General features: G+C 42.8%; 2 protein-coding genes across 2 annotated transcripts; both read right to left on the reverse strand.

Moving 5' to 3' along the window:
- Positions 1-460: 460 nt before the first annotated feature.
- LOC105071987 (kunitz-type protease inhibitor 3) lies at positions 461-885 on the reverse strand. The gene has a single exon (XM_074347341.1). It carries the CDS (start codon positions 815-817, stop codon positions 461-463), a length of 357 nt encoding a protein of 118 aa, XP_074203442.1. The 5' UTR covers positions 818-885.
- A 13798-nt stretch (positions 886-14683) lies between these two features.
- Positions 14684-18662, reverse strand: LOC123617937 (WAP four-disulfide core domain protein 6A). The gene is made up of 4 exons (XM_045519340.2): positions 18481-18662; positions 17124-17255; positions 15680-15847; positions 14684-14997 (listed from the first exon to the last, which is right to left on the reverse strand). The coding sequence occupies exons 1-4, from the start codon at positions 18566-18568 to the stop codon at positions 14984-14986; spliced, it is 402 nt and encodes a 133-aa protein (XP_045375296.2). The 5' UTR covers positions 18569-18662; the 3' UTR covers positions 14684-14983.
- Positions 18663-19351: the final 689 nt, after the last annotated feature.

The raw sequence follows: 19351 nt of genomic DNA on the forward strand, positions 1-19351 counted from the left end.
AAAGTAAGTAAAGGCATATGCAGAGGCATATTATTTCGAGATGAGAATTGAATTTTATTCCTGTGGATAAAATTTAATTGAACTTTTATCCCCGTCGATCTACTTCCTTGTCCAATGTAGGCCCTTCCAATACCACATCCCAGGTTTTCAAATTCAGCCCTGTCTTCCAAAACCTTTATCCTCCAATTCATTAAGCAGTCATTCGTACTAAGTGTGAATGACTTAACTCTTAATTTCCTCAGTATATTTGTATGGATGTATGTTTTTTCAAAAGAAAGTCTTGAGAGTTTAAACATGTTGACAATATTTGTAGAATTTTGGGCACAGAGGTGAGTGATTTTAAGATCATAGCAGGGAGAAGAAATTTGAGGTGGAGGGGTGCCTGTCTTGCTCACAAAAATGCCTTCTATTGCCCGAGAGCGATCCTGAGTCCAGGGAGCACTGTGTTCCTATTAGAACATCAGGTGTCCTTGCAAGCTTTCTCACACACTTCTTTATCCATAAAGTTGTTGTCATTGCCATTGCAGCCTCCGTAGGAAAAAAGCTCACATTCGTAAGTTTTCCAGTTGTAAAACCATCGCAGGACAAAGCCTCGACAAAGTCCGATTTCCATAGGAAGTTTGCATACATTTCTGGTGACAGGTTTGCCTAAAGAGAGAAAGTGGTTGAGAGGGGCCAAACCTATCAGCTTCCCCTTGTTAGTCCCACATGCCAGGGGCTGGGATGGCCCCGGGTACAATTGGGAGCTTGTCCATGCGCTGAGCTCTATTTCTTCCCACCCAGCCCACCTGGCCCACCCAGCCAAGGTCTGATCCATCGACACAGAATTTCACATCTGAGCTTTTCACATCTGAGAGTAGCCTGATACAGTGAAAATCCAAGATTTGGAAATCCAACTCAAGTGGATACAAATCCAAGCCCTGCCACTTACTACTGGGGGGTGCTGTATCAACTTCTCCAAATCACCATTTCTTCATTTGTAAAATTAGGGAGTTGAACTCTGTAACTCTGAGCACCCTTCCAGACCTGGTTTTCTAGGATTTGATGAGTAAGATCTCTCCGGCTTCTACCTCCCATCCTCATTGTCATTCTCAATTGTGAAAGGAGGTCTGGCTTGAATCTGAGTGTGGGGTAGAAACTTGACTCAGTCATTTTCTAGACGTGTGATCTTGGATAAATCATATATACTCTTGATACTCAGGTTCCTTCTTTGTAAAGTGAGAGTGTAGTATCCACATTTCAGGCTTGCTGAAGGGTTAAGGATAGCTAATGAAAAACATTGATCAATAGAAAAGCATAAATACAAAACAGAAACAGACTCACAGACATAGAATACAAACTTGTGGTTGCCAGGGGGGAGGTGGGTGGGAAGGGACAGACTGGGAGTTCGAAATTTATAGATACTGACGGATATATATAGAATAGGTAACAAGATTATACTGTATAGCACAGGGAAATATATACAAGATCTTGTGGTAGCTCATGGTGAAAAGAATGTGACAATCAATATATGTATGTTCATGTATAACTAAAAAACTGTGCTCTACACTGGAAATTGACACAACATTGTAAACTGACTATAACTCAATAAAATAAAATTTAAAAAAATAGAAAAGCATCAATAAACAGTAACTGCTTTCAATCACTCTTTCCCTTCCTTAACCAAGAAGACTCTGAGAACAGTGATCTCAACATCCTCTTTTCTGCAGTCCACATGCCTAACACAAGCCTGGCTCTCAGTGCTCAGTAAATGTTTGTTTAAACAGGGGGGAAAAGCCATGAGATCCTCTGAAGCAGGGTTATAAGTTTCTTGTATTCTCCTTGTAGGTTCCTTGTATGTGAATGGCTTTATCCTTGCAATTACTCTTCAAGGTAGATATTAAGACTTCCAGCTTTACATGAGGAACCTAAGCTCAGAGAGGTGAAGTGCCTTTCTTAATGTCATGCTAGAAAATATGAGAGGCAAGGCTTTCTTTGTGCTGCTGGGCCCCTGGCCCTACTCCCAGGCCACTCTTGGAGCTCCCATATTCATACGAACCTGGTCTTAATTCTGATTGAAGCTCTTGGCAGAGGATGAGAAGCAGAAAAAGTGAGGGAGAGACCCAGAGCTGCATGATGCCACCTAGCTAGTGAGCTGGGGCTGGTGTTTTAGGGGAAAAGGGGACTAAGGGGGAGGAGCCTGATCCCACATTCAGCTCATTCATCCTGAACTTCTGCTATTCACGGGGCTAGTCCATGCCTGGAACAGAGTGTCCAGCCGAAGCATGGCCTGGCCTTATCTGATCTGAAAGTGTCACAGACCACTTTACTACACTTCAAGGTGAAAGCCCCTTTAAAACAATAGCTACCTTTTGTTGAGTGCCTTTACCTTTCCAGGTTCCTATAAAATATTCTTTCACACACGGCCTCACCTGAATCCGTACAAGATTCCTGCAAGGCTTAGAACCCTTATTTTGTAAATGAGGAGAGTTTAAGCTACCTTGGCCATTGTCCCATCAATAATGAATTTCAGAGCCAGGACTCGGGACCCTTGTCTGTTCAGCTCCAATAGCCTTGTATCACTCATTCATTTAACACACACTAACTGAGTTCTCACAGAATGCCAGGCAGAATCGTAGATGCTGCCTTGCTCCCATCTGGGGGCTCTCAAGGAATTGTGTGAACAGCACACACATTGTTGTGCAGAAGGAGGGCCCAACTTTGTTTGGTTTAGAGAATCATTCTGTCTAGAGAATCATTCTGTCTAGAGAATCACCCGAATCACCAGGGTCTAGCCCACTTCCTGCCTACCTGCTTTCCCGGAGCCTCTAGAGATTTGATCTTTTGGAAAATAAAGTCAACATGGTTTAGTGGGATTGAGTGAGCCTTAGATTTGAAGTCTGATGTTGTGCTTTTGACCTTGGGTGAGTCATTGAACATTTCTGAGCCTCAGTTCTCTCATCTATAAATGGAGATGAATTATGCTGGTTTAGCATATTTCCCAGAACTGGCGTAAGTGTTCAGTGAATTTAAAAATGCTTCATACACTGTAAATGCGCACACAGGTACATGCTGCTTGCAGGTGTGTGTGTGTAACATCATGCCTTTTGGGAAATGGAAGTACAAATTAGATCAGCAAAACACTTGGTCTCTACAAATGTGTTACCTATCTTTGCACATTAGTGGCAGCTCTTCCTTCTCTTTATGCCCCCTGCAGCCATGATGCTAATTCCTTGGCATTATTTCTCCCAGCTATAGTTCACATAATGGTTGGTCAACCCTCTCATCACCTGCAGATCTTCACCATAGTTCCTTGAAGGCTCCACCAAAGCCTGCACTTCAACATCTCTGGGGCACATCTTCTTTTGCACTTTGGTGGGTCTACCAGCATTATTCCTGGCATGTCTTTCCTTAGCTCTTGTAGATGGTCAGACAGTTCATCAGAAGCTGAAATAATGGCAGAAGGAGAGCCCCAGGGGGTGAACAGTCTGGCATTTGCCATTTAGGCGGAAGAAAGGCAGAATTGCCTATGAGTGCCCTTGGCTGAGAGCTTACTACAGTGTTTTGAGCGAGCACAGACCTTCTAATATGCAAACCAAAAGACCAGTTTTCATCTGGGTAAGGGGAAATTCTGCCCACTCCCCAACCAAGGGACAGTGTCTAGAGACATTTTTGATTGACACAATTTAGGGATAGGGGGACACCTGCTGGTAGAGGCCAGGGATGCTGCTAAACATTCTACAATGCACAGGACAGGCTCACCACAAAGAATTATCTGCCCCCAAATGTTAATAGTGCCAAGGTTAGGAAACTCTGCAGAAGAGTTATGAATATACATACTTTCTTAATTATAAAAATATCTCCAGCGTTGGCAGCATGATAAGGACCCCATAAAGTAAGAGCAGTGCCTGATGAGGTGTGCCTGTACTTGCTGGGCTGAATAAGACTTGTGGGTGGGTGTGGGAGGCACTGGCCTTTAAAACCAGGCACTCTGTACCCGGTTGCCCTAGGGGGAAACCGCCGGCCATGACTCAGTGACTTAGCCCTTCCTCTGGCAATTTGGGTGTCATGGTTACTGTCATTCCAGAATACTTCTGGTTGAGACCTGATGATTTAGGTGCTGTAGGGATAGAGGAAGTAAATAAAGGTGGAATTTTGAAAAAAATAAAATCTCCCCATTCAGATTATAACCTCCATATAACATTTTTTTTTTTTTTTAGAAGTGTGAAGGAGACTAACATCACTAGAGCACCAGTTACGTATCAGGGAATTTTTTCCCTTGACTCATTACATTCTCATAAAAAGCCCTTGGAATAGATATTATTATCATTCCAAGATAATAAATAGAACAGAGAAACAGGAACTTAGAAGACTCCCTTGTAGATATAACAAATACATTTATCTCTCTCTCACACACCCCCAAGAGAGTTTATTTCTATTTTCACTTTATTTATGTTCAAAATAAATATCCAGAGGGGAAAAATAGGCTTGATCACTTTGAAAGCAGAGCCAATTTGTATCTACAGAAACGCAAGTGGAAATTTTAGCAGAGGATAATGTTTCGCATTCTATGCCAAGTAGCTTGTTCATAAATAGGGACTTTAGAGTAGGGGAGAGAAATGTCGCTAGAACTCAGAGAGCTGAAATTCTCTGTAAGACATAAGAAATTCCCACTATGGGAGCTCCAGGTTGATCACCGTCGTGGGAGATTTGACCATATAAGGTTTGCATCTGAGTGGTTGAGATCATGAAGGAATGCCTGCAATTTGCACTGTTTGCTCTAACACTAATCTTTTTTGTTTACGGAACATCTCCTACATACCAGGCAATACGTTATGTACCTTACATAGATCACCCTGAGTGATCTTCACAAAAACTCTCTGGCTCAGGTTTTATTGTTTTGCATATTTCACAGATGAGGAAACCATGACCCAAGGAAGTTACGAGAGATGCCTAAGTCTATTTAGTTCATAATTGGCCAGACTGGGATTTAACTTACGTTTCTCTGACTCAAGCCTTTGTTATACTGTATCCAGTATAACCACTATACTGCATCATTCTGATCTTATACTGTATCATTCTACCATTACCCTGTCAAAGAACTCTGTTCCTTAGGAAGTCCACTACACTGCATCACTTTTCATACCTCAGAGACCATCAATTCTCCATGAACTCAATCTCCATCCACTTCTGGGCTTTCTTCCTTCTGGAAGTGGAGTCTACTAGAGGAAGGAAGGAACTCATAATATAGAGTAGTGTTTGGTGTGGCAAAGAGATCTCCAGTTTACGATGGAGATAGAATTGGATATATATCTATTGACTTAATTCTGGTAAAATATACTAAGTTTGTACCCCTATAGCTCCATTTCCTGCCCGCCTCATCTGTGCTTTTGTCATATATATTACGTTTGTGTGTGTTTTAAATCTAACAATACAGTGTTACAACAATTGGTTTAAACAATCTTGTCCTTTTTTTAAAAAAAGGTTAAGAGCACACACATACACACACCTTTATATTTACCCACATATTTATCACTTCTGATGTTCTTCATTCTTTCCCACAGATTCATATTATCACCTAGTGTCATCTCCTTTCAGCCTTAACAATCAGGTCTGGTAGCATCAAATTCTCTCCGTTCTCCCATTTATAAAGGAAAGCCTTCGTTTTTGCCTTTATTTCCTTTAATTGAAATTTTTATTGAGATAATTATGGATTCACATGCAGTTGTAAGAAATAATACCTTTTACCCCATTCCCCTCAATGGTAATATTTTGAAAAACTATAGTACAATATCGCAGCTGGGATATTGACCTGAAACAACCCACTGATCTCATTTAGATTTCCGTTTTACTCGTACTCAGTTGCTTGTGTGTGTGCACATGTGCTTAGTTCTATATGATTATCCCATGTGTGGATTTGTGTATCCACCACCACAGTCCAGATATTGCACAGCTCTGTTACTACCAGGATCCCTACTGTTGCCCTTTTATACCACATTTTCTCCTTCCCAGCTCTTACCACCCCAATCTGCTGCCTCTGGCAACTACTAATCTGTTCTCTATTTCAAAATTTTGTCATTTCAAAATATGATATAAACGGAATCACGTATATTTAATATGTGATTAAACACCATATGTCTCTGGAGATTCATCCAAGCTGTCCCAGGCATCATTAGTTCATTCCTTTGTGTTGCTGAGTACTTTTCCACGGATGGGCCACAGTTTGCTTAACCATTCACCTGTTGAAAGACATCTGGGCTGTGTTTGGCTATTTATTATGAGTGAAGCTACTATGAACATTCATGCACAGGTTTTTGTGTGAACCAAAGTTTACATTTCTCTGGGACAAATGCCCAAGAGTGCAATTTCTGGGTTGTATGGTAATTGCACGTTTAGTTTTATGAGAAACTGTCAAACTGTTTTCCATAATAGCTGTACCATTTTACATTCCCAACAGTAATGAATGGGAGATTCCATTTCTCTGCATCCTTGTTAGCATTTACTCTTGTCACTCTTTTTTATTTCAGCCATTTTGATAGGTGTATAATTATGTCACATTGTAGTTTTAAACTGCATTTCCTTGATGGTCAATAATGTTCAATGACGATGTTCAATGATGTTGAACATCTTTTAATGTTTATTTTTCATCTGTGTATCATGTTAGATGAAATATTTGTTCTTGCTTTTGCCCATTTTCTGATTGAATTGTTTGTGTATTGCTGGGTTTTGAGAGTTCTTTACATATTAGAGGTACCAGTTTTTGTTGTATATATGACTTGTTGCCTTTATTTTTGAAGGATAGTTTCTCTGAATACAGAATTCTTGTTCATAGTTTTTTTTTTCTTTAAGAGCTTGGAATATTTTATTCTGATGCCTGTTGGCTTCCATTGTTTTTGATGAAAGGTCAGCCATTAACTGTGTTATTGGTCACCTTTATGTGATGAGTCATCTTTCTCTAGTTGTTTTTGAATATGTGGGGGATTGGTTCCAGGACCCACCACAGATACCAAAAGTCATAGATGCCCAAGTCCCATCATTGGCTCTCTGTAGCTGTCGTTTCTCATCTACAGATTCAACCAACCACAGATTATATAATACTGTATGCATTCACCGGAAAAAATCTTCATAGAGGTGGACCCACACAGTTCAAACTCATGATATTCAAGGGTCAACTGTATTTCTCTTTGTCTCTCAGAAGTTTGACTATAATATACGGCTTTTGCGTGGTTTTCTTTGTGTTTAATCTACGTAGGTTTCGTTGAACTTCTTGGAACTGAAGCTCTGTTTTTCAAAAATAAATGTTTCTCAATTTGTTATTTTTCTTCAGTAAATTTCCAGTGCCTTCATTTGTTTGTTTGTTTGTTTGTTTTTTTAACATTTTTTATTGATTTATAATCATTTTACAATGTGTCAAATTCCAGTGTTCAGCACAATTTTTCAGTCATTCATGGACATATACACACTCATTGTCACATTTTTTTTCTCTGTGAGTTATCATAACATTTTGTGTATATTTCCCTGTGCTATACAGTGTAATCTTGTTTATCTATTCTACAATTTTGAAATCCCAGGCTATCCCTTCCCACCCTCCACCCCCCGGTAACCACAAGTCTGTATTCTCTGTCTGTGAGTCTATTTCTGTCCTGTATTTACACTTTGTTTTTGTTTGTTTGTTTTTGTTTTTGTTTTTTAGATTCCACATATGAGCTATCTCATATGATATTTTTCTTTCTCTTTCTGGCTTACTTCACTTAGAATGACATTCTCCAGGAGCATCCATGTTGCTGCAAATGGCATTATGTTGTCGGTTTTTATGGCTGAGTAGTATTCCATTGTATAAATATACCACCTCTTCTTTATCCAGTCACCTGTTGATGGACATTTAGGCTGTTTCCATGTTTTGGCTATTGTAAATAGTGCTGCTATGAACATTGGGGTGCAGGTGTCATCCTGAAGTAGATTTCCTTCTGGATACAAGCCCAGGAGTGAGATTCCTGGGTCATATGGTAAGTCTATTCCTAGTCTTTTGAGGAATCTCCACACTGTTTTCCATAGTGGCTGCACCAAACTGCATTCCCACCAGCAGTGTAGGAGGGTTCGCCTTTCTCCACAGCCTCTCCAGCATTTGTCATTTGTGGGTTTTTGAATGACGGCCATTCTGACTGGTGTGAGATGATACCTCATTGTAGTTTTGATTTGCATTTCTCTGATAATTAGTGATATTGAGCATTTTTTTCATGTGCTTTTTGATCATTTGTATGTCTTCGTTGGAGAATTGCTTGTTTAGGTCTTCTGCCCATTTTTGGATTGGGTTGTTTATTTTTTTCTTATTGAGAGCTGCTTATATATTCTGGAGATCAAGCCTTTGTCGGTTTCACTTGCAAAAATTTTCTCCCATTCCATAGGTTTTCTTCTTGTTTTACTTCTGGTTTCCTTTGCTGTGCAGAAGCTTGTAAGTTTCATTAGGTCCCATTTGTTTATTCTTGCTTTTATTTCTTCTAGGAGAAAATTTTTGAGATGTATGTCAGATAATGTTTTGCCTATGTTTTCCTCTAGGAGGTTTATTGTATCTTGTCTTATGTTTAAGTCTTTAATCCATTTTGAGTTGATTTTTGTATATGGTGTAAGGGAGTGTTCTAGCTTCATTGTTTTACATGCTGCTGTCCAGTTTTCCCAACACCATTTGCTGAAGAGACTGTCTTTATTCCATTGTATATTCTTGCCTCCTTTGTCGAAGATGAGTTGACCAAAAGTTTGTGGGTTCATTTCTGGGCTCTCTATTCTGTTCCACTGGTCTATATGTCTGTTTTGGTACCAATACCATGCTGTCTTGATGACTGTAGCTCTATAGTATTGTCTGAAGTCCGGGAGAGTTATTCCTCCAGCCTCTTTCTTTCTCTTCAGTAATGCTTTGGCAATTCTAGGTCTTTGATGGTTCCATATAAATTTTATTATGATTTGTTCTAGTTCTGTGAAATATGTCCGGGGTAATTGGATAGGGATTGCATTAAATCTGTAGATTGCCTTGGGCAGTGTGGCCATTTTAACAATATTGATTCTTCCAATCCAAGAGCATGGAATATCTTTCCATTTTTTAAAGTCTTCTTTAATTTCCTTCATCAATGGTTTATAGTTTTCTGTGTATAATTCTTTCACCTCCTTGGTTAGATTTATTCCCAGATATTTTATTACTTTGGGTGCTATTTTAAAGGGGATTGTTTCTTTACTTTCTTCTGTTGATTTATCGTTAGTGTAAAGAAATCCAGTGCCTTCATTTGTTATAGCCAATGTCACTCAGTTTTGTACTTGTTTTCTGTGGGAAGAAGTCACCTGATCTATTTAGATCATCTACTGGAAATCCTTCTCTTGGATGGATAGCTAGACTACAACATTTACTTTTTAAAGAGCCTGTTCCTCAAATACATATGATTCTATTCTACTACTTTCTTGAGATGCAATGCGTATGGGCAACTGTACATGCAAATGTGAGTGCTGCTTATTAACCAGACGGAAATTCGGTTGCTCCTATACTATGAGGTAAGGAGGCCTTGTCGGAAACCCAGGGAATTCACTGGTCAGTGAAAAACTCTGGGAACTTTACAGAGGAAAGATCACCAAGGACCCATATTTCACAAGAATGAAGGTTTGGATCACCTCACCAGGTAACGCATCCCATCTAGCTGGTAGAAGGGAAAGGGAACACGGAAAGAATGGGGGAAGGAGGCAGCTGTGATTACCAACTTCAGCTTCACAACTAGTGGCAGGGATGATGTCTAACAGCTCTGTTTTATGTTCATTTTTCCCTTTTATCCTCTTTCCTCCCTTGAATATGAAGAACGCTGGTGATAGCAAATTTTTTTTTTTTGGCAGTGGGGAGGTAAGTAGATTTTGTTATTTAGTTTTAGAAGAGGTACTGAGGATTGAACCCAGGACCTTGTGCATGCTAAACATGCACTCTGCCACTCAGCTATACCCTCCCCCTAGGCAAACATTTTAGATTTTAGGTGAGTGTGTGACCAAACTGACATCTCCCACAGTGGTTTTGTGACCCAGGGGATTCGTGTGACACCTGTGATGGGACTTTAACTTTTCACCTGGATGAAACCCAAGAGTGGATGTTGAGGAGTGAGAGGAGTGGATTTGGGTTTCTTTCTTTCCCCTTCCAGGTCCACTCTGCACTCTCTGTGCCCAGCTCCGTGCCTCAGAAGACTAAATGTATGGGCTGCATCATCAGGTTGTCTTGCTCACTGGCTTCTGATTGGAAACAGCCAATGGGTCATGGGGGGGGGGGATTCAGAAGGAAGAAGGCAAGTAAGACTGGGATACTTATTCCCCCAGAACCCCGTTGTTATGTCCCCACAATCTTGGGGACTCCTCAACTTGGCTTCTTCTAAGAGGCCCCTTCCGCACAGATGACTGTTGTAGTAACCAGTCCTTCCCCCTTGCTCCTTCACATCAAAAAGTGTTTTATGATTCATTTTAATTCATTCAACGAATATTTATTGAGGATTTATTATATGTAAGACACTAGCGAGGGAAAGACTCAATCATTTGTCCTTACAGAGTCTAATGTCTAGAAGGAAGTCAAGTCACAATTAAAAATATAGCTCCATACGGTGCTAAGGGCCATGACAAAGGGGCAGAGGATGCCTGATGAAGACTCAGGGTGAGAGGAATCCACATAATGTGGACCAGCCTATGTGAAATCTTTTGGAACAAGAAGAGCTCAGCACATTTGATAAATGGAAAGAAGACCAGCAAGGCTCTAGCTCAGCGACTGAAGGGGAGAGGAGGCTGACTTGCCAAGATTCAGCAATGAATGAGCTTTGGGTAGGGAGCTGGGGGGAGAGGAGGAGACTCTCCGGACATGAAAAATAAAGTACATTGAAGTGAAGCATACTTTCGTTATCTCCATGTCCTCTCTTCACCTTATCAGTGATCTTGAAACACCGAGTCAGTCCACGCTCATTTTGCTTGATGAATTAATGTGCTAAAGTGGGTGGCAAGGGAAAAATCAATAGCAAAAGGGAGGGGAAATTGTGCACACATATAAATATGACGAATCACGCGTGACATGCTCTCTGCCAGACGGTACTTAACAGGAATGGCAGATTAAGAAGGGAGAGTCCTTAGAGTCAAAATTAATAGCAGAAAGTGGCAAGAATGTGCAGAAGTATAAATGGGATGAATTAGAAATGATGTGATCTACATTTAATAATATATCTCAGGAATGTGATATTAAATGAGGAGGGTATTCAACCAGTAGTTCCAAACTTATGTCAGAATTACCTTAGGATCTTTCTTCCTTTTAATTCAGTTTTTTGGGGAGACTCTTGAATTCTTCATGTACTAGTATTGGTGAGCCACTGCCTCGGGTGATTTAGCTAAAAAAAGAAAAATATATATTTTGACCTACTCAAAAGCAGACAATGTATTTAAAAGATACTGAGATGGGTACCCATCTACCTCACAGAGTCTGCTGAAGTTGTATTGTGTCTGAGAGGTCTCAGAACAGCTCAGAGAGCAGTCCTTGGTGATTTTGAAGTGTGTACCCCATTGATTAAGGGTGGAAACTCTACTCAACCAAAATCTGGTCATTTCTGGCTCTGGAGGTAGCTTTGAGGAGAGAAGAAGAAGGGGGAAGACAAGGGGTCCTGGGTCCCATGACTCCATGAGTAACACCTGACGTTTCCACTCAAAGTGTCCTCTGGGTTCCAATAGGCAGATGAACGAGCAAACCATTGACAACAAAAAGACATGGCATCTTGCACTGAGGTCCTTGTAAGGCAGAGGGTTCCCTGTGCTGAGCCCCGAGAGCTCTGAGTACATTCCTGAGCACAGGAGGAGAGCAGGAGCTGTCCACAGCAAGGCACATTTGGCCATTTACAAGGACCTCTCTGGTCCGTGGGTCCCTAGGACAGAATGAGTCTGTTCCAGTCATTCATGTATGTCAGTCTCAATCAAGGTTTGAGAGGGACCAATGGGATGGACAAGCAAAAGTTGCTTATCAGATTTGGCAGGGTCCCTGAGCTGCCATATTTTCTCAAATTTAGAAGTACTCTTTGACATTATTAGTCCACCACCTTCATCCTGTCTATGGGAAACTGAGGTCCTGAGAGGAGCATCCTTTTACCTACTCTGTCCCTACCAGGTCATACATTTAACCAGGGTCTTGTATTTTGATCTCTTTATTCCCAGACAAGTGCTCCTCCCACAGGATGCAGACCAATGATGACTTGTTGGTAATTTGGTCTGGACCACAAAGATGCACGGGACTGAGGCAGGCTTCCCAGGACAACAGACTAACCCAGAGATGTGGAGGAAAAAGCAGTACCAATGTGGGAGACGCCACACACGGGGACCACTTGGCCAGATGGTCACATTGCAAAACTGCCAAATCAGCATTGTTTTGAGGGTCTTCAGCCCAACCCTGCCCTGATCCCCCTTCACTTTCAATGATTCTAACATTTTCTCCTGATCTCCTTCTACACCAGGAGCAGGCACCAATAGAACTGTTTTTAAGTCTTTGTTTTTTCCCCCACTGATGGATTGGCCCTTAAATATCATCTAATCCACAGAAACTGAAACTTTAAAATCAGTTAATAGTACTTGTTTAAGGTGCAGATTCCTGAGCTCTATTCCTAGAGATGGCAATTTCCTCGATCTGGAGGATCCACAATTTAGACAAGCCCCTCCCCACTGTAAGTGACCTTAATGTGAGTGTTTGCTAATGGTATTTTCAGAAATAGTCATCAGTTTAACCAGCCCTTTTTAAAGAGGGAGAAACTGAGAAATGAGTAGAGGTCTTACTCAACAGTAGGTAGATCCTAGGCTTTCTTTAGAACCTCTTGATTCAAGTCATACCAAACAATGAGTTTATTTGGAAGCAATGTCCAGGTTTTAGAGTGCTATGGGGACAAAGCCACCTGCTGTGGGGCTTCCTTCTGGAGCCTGGTGTCCTCTTGTCTTGCCCAGTTCCCCTCTGAGGGACCCTTTTCCTCCTTCCCCCAGACTTTTCTTTCCTCTCTTTCCTCTCTTGTCTTTCCTCTCCCTCTTTCCTCCCCTGCTTTCCTTCCACCCACTTCCTTCCCATCTATTCCAATTACCTATCTATTGCTGCGATAACTTTTCCCCAAGCTTAGCAGTTTTGAACAGCCATTTTATTTTTCTCACCATTTTGGGGGTGAGGAATTTGGGAAGGAATCAGCTCATTTTTCCTCTCTTGGGGTCTTTACATGGTTGCAGATGTCTGCTTGGGGCCACAGTCATCTGAAGGCTCTAATGTGTTGGCAGCTCATTCACATGGCTGGAAACTGACGCTGGTTCTCAGGCACGGCTTCTCTGGGTTTGTGGACCTAAGGACCTCCACTGGCCTCTCTAGCATGGTTGTCTCAGAGTAGTTGGTCCTCTCACATGGCAGTGCATGAGCGCTCCGTCCCATGAAATTGATGGAGCTCAAGCCTCAGGGTCCCTCACTTGAACAAGCCCCTTTAAAGACTCTGGGAGTGGCCCAAGTTATATGTTCATGTGATCAAACGATTCGTAGCATCTGTAAAAGTAATATATTCTAACCGTAATCAATCAGCCTGCCCTCCCTTTCCCCTCCGTCTTTTCCTCTCTTACACTTCTCCTGAATCAGGGGATGTTGGAATGGCTGCTAGCATTTTTGGCATCCAGCTAAAAGGAAATTGAAAGGGGGATCTGTTGAGTGTGGAGTTGGTGTGTTATATTTAGGTAGTTCTTAGTTACTTCTACATATCATAAGTTGCTGCCACCTGTCCTGATGTAAGAAGCTCTCTAAGCAATGTTCCACCACCCACTGGACCAGCTCTCTGACATATGACACTAAGGCATGGTTGTATTGTCATCCATGTACCTAACCCTAGAAGGATGTGGGTAGCAGAGGAGAGACTAGGTTTGAAATGTATGGAGTCAGAAAAATCATTCTGTGGAAATTTCTTCCAAATATCAAATACATAAATTTATAACTAGAAAATCAGTTCTCACGGAAGCCTATTCATTCTTTACTAGCAAGATAATTCAATATGTACAACTTTAAATGCATCATGCACTTTTTTTTCTTTTTTTGATGAAATTGCACAAAAGAGAATTAAAATTCCTGCATTTTTTAGGACACAAAACTGTGGTGAAACTACAAATATTAAGTATGGCTGTGCACTCGGGCATATATTTTATGCATTCCCAACTATAATCAAAACCAAAATATCATCAATTTTTGATCTGCCATGTTAAACAAAAGACTGAATTATCTTCCTATAGAAATTGAGTTTTAGTGAATTGACGTCCTAAATGAAAATTAATTAACTAATAATTAATCTACATGGATGTTTTACAATTTGTAGTATTTGATAGCTTGTTAAGATTTTCAGTTGATGCAATTTCCTTTCTCATTTGAAATAATATTCAGTCTTTAATTTGCATTCATTTTTTAAAGAACTACCCCCACCCCACTTTATAAGCTTTAGACCATATGAAACCTGGATCTGACCCAGTTCCATTCTTAAGCATCTTAGGATAATTTGACCAGGACAACAGTGTTACCAGCATTCCCTGTTTGCAGGACTTTCAGACTCTTCTCTCCCTCTTTGCATGTCCCTGCAAGACCCAATGACTTCTTGTTCTCCAAAAACGGCACAGAGGGAGCAGATGTGAATTACTCAGCCTCAGAGATCTCAAACCTCACAGAGCACTTTATTAGGGAAAACTGGAGGCTTCCAAAGGATAAATGAGGGCCCTGAAAGTGGAAGAGACAGGGTCACACGCTGAGAAGGGGTCCAAGGGTGAAGGGCATTATGTCTGAAGGGACGCTGAGCAGGAGAAAAGGGAAGAAGCAAATGGTGGTGTTCTTTGGGGGGACGGCCAAGGTCTTGGCAGCTGAGATTTGGCCAATGGAAACCATATACAGCATCAGTCAGGCACACCTGGAGAGATCCCTGGATGATGAGCCAAACCCTGGAGGTTGTTCCAGCTCTCCTTATCCCAGCTAGCCAAATGACTCTGCAAGACAGCAGGATAGAAAATGATGTCCTGGTGAGATTCTTGGACCCTGCTCACCTTAGGGCCCAGAATTACACATAATGGAAAAAAGGAGATAGGATCATTTTTCTATCTTTTTAGGGAGAGGAAACAGAAGAAGAGTGCCTTCGGGGGCTCATAGAGTGATCATGTGTTCTGGTTTTTCCAGTAGACTCCCAGCTTATGCTTGTTGTCCCAGTGTAATAATTAATTGCATCTCCTTTCGCTCTTAAAAGCATCTTGCTTTGGTCAATAAAGCGTGTGGTTGTCCTGGCTATAGTCACCTTAAAAAAAGAAAAAGAGAACTGGTGATGAGGTTTGATGAGAGGTTAAGGCCTGGGGTGACTGGCTGATGCATGGTACGCCCCGGGCTGGTTCACTGGGCTTTATTCTGACTTGGTCTCAGATACTCCACCACTTCGGCTTCCTCCTCGAGTACCCCTTATTCATTTCCTACTTGCCCACATCCCTTTGGCTACTGCTCCCCTTCCCACCTTCCCTTTCCCGAAACATACTTACCCCTCTGTAAGGTGTATCCTTACCTCCTGATTGGACTGGTTCTGTCCATCCCAAGCCTGCTGAGTTTCTGGAATGGACCAGACAACACCCAGGCCTCCCAGGGCGGCCCAGGTAAGTGTGGGAGATTGGAGCCCCTGGGACTTACTTCTTTTGGGGCAGATGGCCTGGCAGACAGCTTGAGACTGGAAGTTGTTACTGTTCCCCTGGCAACCGCCATAGATGAACTGGGAGCAGACTTTATTTTGCGCATCATACCACCAGCGTGGAAGGTAGGCCAAGCAGCGGCCAGGCTCTTTTGGCAAAATGCATACGTCTGCAGGGAGATTGAGAAGCAGAGCTGTTTGGATGCCTGGCTCCCTAAAGAATATCCCAGGCATGTGCCAAGGCATGGAGAAGTGTGTAAGGGCATGATATTGTTAGAGTGTGTTGCAGAATTTATCCTAGCAGGTAAGTTGGCAATGAGTGGATGCTTTACAAATGTTTACAGTAAAAAAAAAAATCAAACGTATCCTGAACTTAAAGAAGCATTTATTGAGCAACGGTTTTGTGCATAATAGTATGAGGTGCCAACAGAGTTCTTTAGAACCTCATGGTCCGAAGCGTAACAACCATAGTGCTTATTAAAGCGTCAGGCACTGTTCTTAGCACTTGACATATAGTAACACATAATCTTATAAGGTAGGTCCTCTTATTGTCCTCATTTTGCAGCTGAGTAAACTGAGGCTCAGAGAGGCTAAGTAACTTCCCTAAGGCCACATGGATGGTAAGGGATTTGAATGTAGTCTGTTGTTTTTAAGATCGAGATCAGACCCCCTACTCCAGCTGGCAAGGCCCTGCCTTGCCAGAACCTTCTCTACCTACTCAGGCTTCATCTTCCTCATCTCTTACCACGCTCATGCTCCTCTCTGTTTTCTGGCCTTTCTAGCCTGAGCATGGTGTCTTCTCACACAGGGCCTTTGCACATGAGCAAGTAGAGCCCATCATGGGCATCAGGGCTACCAGTAAATGTTGAATGAATGAATGAATGAATGAATGAACAAATGAATCAATGAATAGTCCTTGATGATCTTCTTTAGAGCTCAATGATATGGGCAGAGAGGAAAGAGTGTAGGAGACCAAGGGTGGCTAGGGAAGATACCTGAGATTTATACAGACGAGAGGCATGGAAAAAAAGCCAGGAAAGACAAATCATATACCTGTCTTTTACAGCTGTTGTGTCACTGCCACCATGCTGGCATTTGACGAGACTTCAGTGGCTACTTGGCATCTGAGCAGATCACAGAAGAGTAGCCAAGAGACTATATGGCCTACTAACCTCATCTTTCTTACACTTGGGGAAACTAAGGCCCTTAAAGGAAAACCTATGTCACTCATGTCACATACATAAATAGAGGCAGAAAGGAAGTAAAACTTGTGTCTTTCAACACCCTCCACAGCCCAGCACTGAGAGGGTTTGTGTCAAGTAGAAGATGCACCCAGACTCCTGGTCAGAGACCAGTCATCAGTGAACCCGGCGAGGGGCCCAACAATGCTGGTGCAGGTGGCCAGAAAATGAGGGAATCGGCTATTTCAGGGGATCTGAGAGTTACCTTGTTTGGGATTTAAACATTGCCTTGCACAGCCAAACCTGCAACACTTCATATTCTCCGGGCACTCTCTGTTCTTCACACATTGGTTTCTTTCTTCAATCGCACATTTTACTCTGTTTTTGGGACACGCGCCTGAGGGAGGGAAAGATAAACTCTTCTGGGGCCTTGAAGGGGCTAAAGCCCTCCTTTCCCAGACCCAAGGCACCACTGCAGAGGTAAAGAAGCTTGCTTTCACTTCACTGTCCCCAGACGGTAGTGGCCTTTGGCAGGGGCTCAGGATTTACACAGTGGTCCCCCATCCCTAACCCCCTAACAACTCACCGTCTGATCCTTAAACCCACCACCCATAAGTTTCCAGGGAGAGAGATGCTTTCCTCCAGAATGATTCTGATCACTCGGTTTTCCTGTATTTGGTGGTTCCCTGGGTGGGGGCAGGGGGCTGTCACTCTCAATGATTGAGATCTCCATTTCTGGAGTCAGACGGCTGGGCTTTTGAATTCTGTGCGTCCCATGGGGTGGCAGGCACCGTCTCTGAACTTTGATTCCCTCCTTTGCCTATAGGGTTGTTTTGGGGATTCACGTGACAAGTTAGTAAAGCCACTGTCAAGCTGCCTGGGACATAACAAGCATAATAACTAATCTTGACGCAGTGCTTTGGGAGCACTTGTCCTTTTCTTCTTAATCCTCATTACAACTCTGGGGGTAAGTCCTTTCAACACTCATATTTTATAAACGGAGGAATCTGAAGGTTTATAAACGGAGGTTATGGGAACTGGCCAGGCTCACACAGCTACTGGGGAGCAGAGCCGGATTTAGACCTGCAGCATGTGGCTCCCCTGCTGGCTGAGCACTCAGTTGATCTCAGCTGCTAATTATGGGGGGGGGGGGGGTGTCTTCACAGGCCAGCATCCCAGGAGACCTTCAAAGACCATTCTTTACCCTCTAGGCAAGGATCCCTGTGGGTGCAGGTGTAGTTGTGGGTGTGGGGAGTCCATGGGGGGCTGCAGTGGGAAGATTCGAAAGCTGATGAGGCGGTGCTAGGGCAAGTAGCCTTTCTTATGGGAAAAGCCCTTAAGTTGCCCAGTTCCCTCAATCTGTTTCATGAGCTCCAGGTCCAAGCCCTTCCAGGAAGAATTCCTCTCATAATGATGGCGGGGAGTCAGTTTCTTGCATTCACCAAGGGCATCTAACCAGGATGAAAGGCGCTGAAAGAACGGCTCTAAAGAGCTCCCCTCTCTCCCACCCAAGATCTCAGGCTGAGGTGGGGAAAAGCATTCCTTATCTGTAAAACTCTCTGTTTCTTCCTCCCAGACAAGCTCTGTTTCTCCAGTGGGAGGACCACGTCCCCAGTACTTACTGTGAAACGCCTCAACCAGCCCAGGTTCCTGGACACCCTCCAGGAGGATGAAAGGTACCAGGATTGGCAAAAGTCCTGAGAACCCCATTTTAGGAGCGACTGGTCCGACTGGTGGCACCAAAACCAAGAACTCCTGCTTGCTCAGCAGCTCCTGCTTCTGAACTTTCTGCCCTGGCACAGCCTGACACTCCAGGAGCCACACATCACTGCGGACACTCCCTTTGCTGGGGAACGCCAAGTCCCCAAGGCCATCAGTGGGACTAGCTGGAACCTGCTGCACCACCCGTTTCGGGGAAGGGGCTTGAGTGGCAGCTCCTCATCCTCAGCTCACTGAGGCTCTCTGGCTTTCTGGTCAACCAGGGAGGAAGGCAAATCTCATCTGGGGTGTCTAGAGCCCCTTAGCAGAAGGGCACCCACAATTCCAGGGTCTTCCGTTTTCCAGGGGGAGTTTGGAGGCCAAGAGAATCCTAGCTCTCTTCTCTTTCCAGTCTTACCCTTCTCCTGACATATCTATTTTTCTGTCTGCTTAATTTTCTCACTCTTTTTCCCCCCTACTCTCTGCACCTTTCTTTTACTCTCCCTGACTTTTCGGTGGGTCTCCCTCTGTCAGGGTCTCTTTCTCCTTGCCCATCACCTGTCCTCTGTCCTTCTCTTCTTTCTCTTTGGGCCACCCCCTTTTCTTTAACAATTGTCAAAGAGTAAAGGCATTGCCATGAGTAGCATGTGGAGGAAGAGACAGGTTTATCTGAGGTTGAACCAAATCTTCAGAGAGCACCTGTCAAGATCACAGTGGTTTGAAAGCAGGAGAGAATGTTACAGCTTACTCCAGCCCCTGGCAACCACTATTTTGCTTTTTAAAAAATAAATTTTA

Source organism: Camelus bactrianus, chromosome 19 (genome assembly GCF_048773025.1).
Source record: "Camelus bactrianus isolate YW-2024 breed Bactrian camel chromosome 19, ASM4877302v1, whole genome shotgun sequence".
In the NCBI taxonomy this organism is placed as follows: domain Eukaryota; kingdom Metazoa; phylum Chordata; class Mammalia; order Artiodactyla; family Camelidae; genus Camelus; species Camelus bactrianus.

What these genes read in the sequence shown, in the direction of transcription:
- LOC105071987 (XM_074347341.1), bottom strand. Translation starts at nt 817, where the DNA reads ATGGATCAGACCTTGGCTGGGTGGGCCAGGTGGGCTGGGTGGGAAGAA.
- LOC123617937 (XM_045519340.2), bottom strand. Translation starts at nt 18,568, where the DNA reads ATGGGGTTCTCAGGACTTTTGCCAATCCTGGTACCTTTCATCCTCCTG. An exon ending in GCTGGTTGAGGCGTTTCACA is followed by an intron (nt 17,256 to 18,480) that starts GTAAGTACTGGG and finishes TCCCTCCCTCAG; the next exon opens with GCGCGTGTCCCAAAAACAGA. An exon ending in ATGTTTAAATCCCAAACAAG is followed by an intron (nt 15,848 to 17,123) that starts GTAACTCTCAGA and finishes ATCTCCCTGCAG; the next exon opens with ACGTATGCATTTTGCCAAAA.